The sequence below is a fragment of the Penaeus japonicus genome, unplaced genomic scaffold, assembly GCF_977035675.1.
Source record: "Penaeus japonicus unplaced genomic scaffold, GWHDUDI00000001_assembly GWHDUDI00000009, whole genome shotgun sequence".
Taxonomy (NCBI): Eukaryota; Metazoa; Arthropoda; class Malacostraca; order Decapoda; family Penaeidae; genus Penaeus; species Penaeus japonicus.
Window position 1 is genome coordinate 20,547,149 of NW_028234411.1, and position 7,185 is coordinate 20,554,333.

The following is a 7,185-nucleotide window of genomic DNA, read 5'->3' on the forward strand; positions in this document are numbered from 1 at the left end:
GAGAGAGAGAGAAAGAGAGAGAGAGAAAGAGAGAAAAGAAAAGAGAGAGAGAGAGGAGGAGGGAGAGAAAGAAGGAGAGAGAGAGAGAGAGAGAGAGAGAGAGAGGGAGAGAGAGAGAGAGAGAGAGAGAGAGAGAGAGAGAGAGAGAGAGAGAGAGAGAGAGAGAGAGAGAGAGAGAGATTTGATTTTGATTTTGATATGTAGAGAGAGAGAGAGAGAGAGAGAGATTTGATTTTGATTTTGATATATATATATATATATATATATATATATATATATATAGAGAGAGAGAGAGAGAGAGAGAGAGAGAGAGAGAGAGAGAGAGAGAGAGAGAGAGAGAGAGAGAAAGAGAGAGAGAGAGAGAGAGAGAGAGAGAGAGAGAGAGAGAGAGAGAGAGAGAGAGAGAGCAGGGATTGGATGCACAAATATATAAAGACATATGAAATATAAATGCCTACTTTATATCATTAGTAGTATTGCTGATATGCTGATATTTGAATAGCAAACAACAACACATGAAAGTAGTTTGAAATAAAAAGAATCTTCAACGTAAACATTTATATTCTCAATCCCTTTTGTTTTGGAACTCAGCTGATCGACGTAAACACGCGGTTGAGAAGCGATTACGATATGTAGTAATTTTTGTAACCTTTTACCAAAGCAAGATTAAGATCACTAAGAAAATATAGCTATCAGTATGGTTGCTATCAAAAATGTTTTGTTGACAACTCAGATAACGGCCTTAGAAGTTAAATTAGATTATGTATTTTTGGGTAAGTAAACCGCAATGTTAACGTGACTGATTTAGCGAGGTATCCATTCATGTCGGAATTCGATAATTATTTGGAATTTATCGGGTACTGGAATTTTGTATGTCCTATATCCTATGACTTATTGATATTTAAAGCAAACTATGCCGTGTGGTATGTCATATTAACTATATGGGTAGAAATGTATATCTCATGTACCAAGGGCATTGTTAATAGTCAAGCTAATTGTGTTTGCTTCTTTCATCTGTCTAGCAAGTTGAAGTCAACATGAGCTTTTTATTTCTCTCGATTACTATTTTCTATATAGTAACCATCCCAAATGTTTTCCACATCTACAATTGTACAGTTAGAAGTATCTTTGGCAAATCATACAGTAAGTTTTTGGAAAATCTTACAATTTAGAGATGGCACAAAGTAATTTTTTGTGGGAACTTTTGATGTGCTGTTTCAGGAGTATTCATTCATCTTGATGACCTTGATGATGACCGTACAGTTTTGGCTCCACCTGGTCTTAACACTTGGGTATTATCAGCACACAGGTGTAATGCTTCGGGCTCTTCACCTGCTCTGGCCCTGGCCACCAGCTCCACACACAATCACCCAGCATGCTGACCTTATAAACAGCCTTGACTTCATATTGTGTCACCGGCAGCAAGTGCTGCCACTGTAGTATCATGTCACCTGGTGTTAATGGGTTAACCATTAACACCTCTTAAAATCATTTGGATGATCTATCTAGTATCATACATGCCAACCATTCACTGGCTGAATATCAGTCAGTCAATTAATGAATGGAGGCTCATGCTGAAGAAGCGCATTGCCTCATCCACCTGTGGCTTCCAACAATGAGGATGTCTTTTGGCAGGGTCCAAAGAAGAGGCCTGGCCCATCTCAACTTTCTCATTACAGGTTTGGTCAATTTGCCCAAGCCATGACTTTTCAAATTTGTCCCACAGGTCTCTTTCACCCAAAATTGCATTTGGAATCAAGCCAAGTGTTTGTGTATCCTGAGTTGGCAATCCTGTGAGTAACAGGTCCTATGTTAGTCTCACAGAGTACTCATTTGTTGGACATGTAGTTCTGCCAGCTGCACCCCATAACTAGACAAAAGTACCTGTTACAAAAGGCATCAAGTTTTCATTGCTGAAAAGTAGAACTGGCAATATCAGGGCTAAGGTCTTCTACATAGGAAACAGGATCTGCAAATACTTAAGAGAATTCATAACTCTTGTTGCATGGCATTCTTTCTGTTGACACACTAGAAATATGCTACAGAAATAGGTAATTTTTAGGTGACTTTGATGTTCTCACACAGTTTTATTGAGTAGACAAGTTCCTTGGACTTGATCAAGGAGACCTCTAAACCCAAAGGCTGCTCATACTTGATCTTTGTAGGAGATTCCACACTGATGGGGAATTGTTCTGGTGCAGGGACCATGACACCTCCCACATAATTGAGAACCTTTGTCAGTGCAAATCACTCAAAATACTTAGCCCAGCATACTTGCACTCCATCAGAAACTGAAATGGTCTGGGCATTAGCTATGCAGTCTGCAGTCCCCTGTGGAAGAGGCATGGCAATCACTATTCTCAGGATTTGGTAGGTGGCACAAAGGTCATTGACCTCCTATATGAGATTCCTGATATACTGTTCCTTGTTCATTAGCAGTAGAGACCAAGACTTATGAACCACCAGTTGCTGCACTTCCTAAATTCCCTTCATTTGAGCCATGTGACATATATCCATGGTCCCCGAGGACAAGTGTCCACCTTGTCCTGAGGCATCACCAATGGATAGTTGAGATGTATTAAGTGTTTCAAAATGTCTCATAAGGTCATTCATGTTGTTGTGCACTGGGAAACAATTAAGGATGGCCACAGTAAACCCCTCTAGCACACTCCTCTCTCTGTGTGTCCAGATATAGCACCCAGTGATGATCATTAGGTGGATTACGGGTTTTGGAGTGAACCCAGTGGTCACAACCATTCAGTGAATGGTACCACAGAACTTGGCACTCTAGAAAAGCCTGCAGCTTGAGTGGTAACAAGGATGTGGTTGATTTCCTGTATCAATTCCTGGGACCTGCAAAGTCTTAGAGAAGGAGGGTATTATCACCACTGGTATCAGCTCCTAAGCCATAGGGGCTATCAGACATCTCATGGTCAGCTTGATCTCAACAGGACTTGCATAGAAGTCACCCAGTACAATATGATATCTCACAAGGACAACTACAAGCCATAGAAACTTGTATGTCAGGTTTACATATGTTAGTAGGAGAGTACACAGCAATAAGAGATATGGTGGCAAGCAAGTACTTCAGTCTAAATATTATTATACAATTATTGTCAGGAACTACCTCCACTACTATAGCTACTCCCTGGGATTGATAAAATTGCACTATAGTTGTAAGCTCAAGAAAGGAAGGTGCACGGATCCACTGATAGGATAAAGTACAGCTATTTTAACCAGTACTAAGTAGAACCAGTAGTAGTAGAATATAAAATTATTATGGAAAGGAGATAGAAAGTAGTGTGATATTTAAGTATTATCAAGTTTGGAGAGAAAACAGTGATGAAAATACTAATGGCTATGTTCCTAGATGTTTTCTTTAGAAATGGTAGTGTTTATTGATCGAGTCCATCAGCTTTTTAAAATCTAATTTACTTTCAGATTTTCAGCTGGATTATTTATAATTTTACAAACCTAAACAATGTAAATGAACTAGAAAAATCATTATGATCTATGATGTTTTTTAAGTTCAAGTCAAGCAGCATTTGCAGAAGATGATGAAATATTGTCAACACACACACGTGTATCCACTCACTTACTTGTTTGATTAACATAGTCACTCACTCACTCACTCTCACTCTCACTCTCTCACTTTCAGTTTCACTCTCACTCTCACTCTCACTCTCACTTTCACTTTCACTTTCACTTTCACTTTCACTTTCACTTTCACTTTCACTCTCACTCTCACTCTCACTCTCACTCTCACTCTCACTCTCACTCTCACTCTCACTCTCACTCTCACTCTCACTCACATACTGAGAACTGAATTTCTTCTTAACTTCAGGTGAGGGACAATACATACATATTCACAACTTGAAGAGTGGCACAAGGCTCGCAACCCATGAAGTTTTCGAAGCAGCTGTTGTCCATGGCATCGAGATAAGACCGGTGGAGGGTGAAGAGAGTAGCAGTTGGCTGGTTGTGGTTTGGGGACAGAAGAGCCTTGCTGTGCTGCTGTATGAACTTCCAAGAAAGCAAATGTAAGAAATTGCTTATTACTTAACCCGTTAACGACGGATGACGTGTTTTCTTGTCATACATGACGCAGGACCTCTTGCCTGACAATGGGCGTCATGGCGTTCGGGGATTCTGGATCACTATGTTATTTTATTGTACTATAAGTAATGAGTGAGTGATGTTGACAATTGCAGTCATAATTATTATAACTGCCCTAATAATAAGCAAAATGGTTTTCAACTCACTTACAAAACCTAGATGGCACCACTTTCTTCTAGCACCAGCAGGAGAGAGAGCCTTGAATGGCACCCATCTACGGTCTCTAGCAAGCATTATCTCTGTAGAGTGATGGCACATTGCAAGTTCCCGACCTCTTGCTCTAAAGTACCGCAGATGAAAGATGTGCAGACAGAACGAGAGGAGGAAGGTGACTCACACCATGCCCAATGCATACAATGTGACCCTGTGCCAGTATGGATGCCTTTTATTGTGGCACTCACTGTCAAAAGCACAAGTTTCCTTCCTCTTCCCAACCTCTTCATTTTGGATGGTTATAAGTTTCGTGTTTGTTCGTGACAGCACAAAAATACGAAAAAATAAAGTTGTTTTTTTGTCCCCCCTAAAACAGTAATACTTTTATTACATTGAGTGTAAAGAAAAAAAATGAGTTGATATAGACCCTGAACTACAATTTTAGTCAACTGCAGAATTGATGGAGCCTGTGAATTGACAGATATAAATTTCTAAAAATAGTAAAACACACAAAAAAACAAAACACAAAAATGTCTCTAGCTCTACAATGAGTGACTAAAAGGGAGTGGGAAAAATCAAATTATGTGGCAGAAGCTGCCTCGATCAGAAATAAAACTCATCCTGGAGCCTGTGTAAGCAAATCTATCTCCCGTCGGCAATGGGTTAATAAGACATTTATTTATTAGAAGAAATTCTTCTACCGTAACAGGAATTATGCTTTTACACCACAAGCTTTATGATAGTAGCCTATAGATTAGGTAGAATATGCCTAATATATGCTATGAGTTTTGCATAAGGGAAAATGATGAATTAACAGATTTATTTACACATGAATCATTATTGATATGTTGAATAAAATGTTGATGTTTGATCACTTTCTACCAAGTAGTTATACTTCAGGTATTTCTTTATGTTCCACAGAAATGCTGTAATTGAGGAAAGAAGATTTGAGGACTGGATTATTGATGCAGTCTTGGAGGGTGATTTGGCACACATTGTACTTGCAACTGCACACAACTCACTAATCAGATACAAATTACAGTATCCCAGAGATCTTAGAGAGCAATCCTATCAGGATACCTGTTTGGGATGTGAAGAAAATCACCAAACACAGGAGGTGACAAATAAAAACCTTTTTCGAGGGGAAACTAAGTCTCATGCAGATTTTAATGCAACTAAAACAGACACAAATAGCTCTCCAGGAACGACTGAACTTTTAACCTGGAAGAACACAAGATGGAAGCCAGACAGATGTGTGGTGGAAAAGATAGACTGCACAGAGAACTGCATCCTATACTGCGGGCATATAGTGCTTATGGCTGGAAAGTGGGAGAGTGCTATTCTCTTGGCAGGGACAGTGTTCAGCCAAGTCCTGATATGGGGTCCTTGGTGTCCCATAGATTCAAAAGGAAGGGTTACACCTATTCACCGCCTGTCGGGGCATGAGGTTAGTATTTTGTGGTCTATGGTTGTCATGGTAGGCTATACCATTTTCTTGTGTAATAACTGATCATTATAGTTGGAACCAAATTTGAAGGATAAAAAATAAATTTCATTATTTTTATAGGATGAATTGCTGCAAAGAAATGTTTATACATTCCAGCTGGACTTGTCAAAAAACATATTCATACATATCTGTATATCAAATCCCACAGGGTGTCTTGTTCTCGATCAACTTCTCCGTTGCTCAGAGCCTCATCACCACAACATCAGATGACAGAAGTCTCAGAATTTGGAGTATAGTACCAAAGTACCCCTTGAGTAGTCAGGGTGATATGAACTCTTCCCTTCAGTGCTATAACAAAGAGCAACAGTACTGGCTGGATGCAGAGGTCACAGAGAAGTACATCTGCTTTGGTCATGGGGCAAGAGTGTGGCAGTCTCTCATCTTGTCCTCCTGTGTGGTGAGTGTTGGAGAAGATTCAAAGGTATGTGTATGGGACCAGCAGGGTAAGGTAATGTCTTGGTGGAAGGCTCATGATGGCTCGTGTGTCTGGAAAGTCGCTGCGTCTGAAGATGAGGGTCGATTGGTTACTGGAGGAGGAGATGGGAGCGTCAAGACTTGGAGTTTGAATATAACAGATTCCCCCAAACCTGAACCTCTCCTGAATGGGCCATGGTGCTATAAGGAGAAAGGGAAGACAATTAGTAAAGTGGCAGATGCTTCTCAGCTAACAGCATCAGAAAAAGGTGAAGAGCAAAAATCAGAAATGTTAAAGAGTGGTGAGCTTATTGAAGATGTTGGTTTTGAAGAGACTCAGATTTGTGCTAAGAATAGTTCAAATCAGCCACCAAAGGCAAATGACTTCCCACGATGTGTTGCAATGGTTGGAGGTAACAAGTTTCTGGTTGTCATGGACAGTGGATGCTTGTTCCAGTGGCATTCCGGGAAGGCCACTTGGATGCTGGTTCGTGAGGATCCGAGAATGCGGAGTTATGTCATAATGGACACGAGTTTGGACCAAAATAAAATTGCTGTGGGAATGCTGTGTGGTGTTGTCCTCATCTTCAGAATAAGTAAGAAGAAATGTTATGCTTTTTCTCTCAAAATGCTGTATTTTGTGTAATTATAAAACATGATCCACATGATATACAATATCAAAAAGACTTGATGATAGTAAAAAATTGGATAAAAGGAAACTCCCCATAATCCCTTATTTCCCACGAGCTAATTACAAATATCATTAATTTTGATGTATACTTTTGACACAAGCTTAGTAACTGGAATGAGCTTAACCCCATCTTGTGTTGATTTCTATGAAAAAGGGAGTCAAGGAAATTAAGTGATCATTACATAACCAATAGGTAAAGGAGAGTGGGAGATGTTCTCAGAAGCTACACTCTGCCAAGGGAAAGTATTTAGCCTCCTGTGGCTGGGTACCAATCGCATCCTTGCTTGTGGGCCTGAGGGAGACA

At 39.9% G+C, this 7,185-nt stretch overlaps 1 protein-coding gene across 1 annotated transcript in view; it reads left to right on the top strand.

The window, feature by feature from the left end:
• The first annotated feature begins 573 nt into the window (after positions 1 to 573).
• The window catches only part of LOC122263185 (tRNA (34-2'-O)-methyltransferase regulator WDR6), a 14,108-nt gene continuing 7,496 nt past the window's right edge, over positions 574 to 7,185 (top strand). The window contains exons 1-5 of the mRNA XM_043031544.2: positions 574 to 773; positions 3,845 to 4,040; positions 5,191 to 5,716; positions 5,925 to 6,786; positions 7,075 to 7,185. The exon at positions 7,075 to 7,185 is cut by the window's right edge and continues 30 nt beyond it. Coding sequence (XP_042887478.2) covers positions 698 to 773; positions 3,845 to 4,040; positions 5,191 to 5,716; positions 5,925 to 6,786; positions 7,075 to 7,185 — 1,771 coding nt within the window. The 5' untranslated portion in view covers positions 574 to 697. The remainder of the gene's footprint in view (positions 774 to 3,844; positions 4,041 to 5,190; positions 5,717 to 5,924; positions 6,787 to 7,074) is intronic.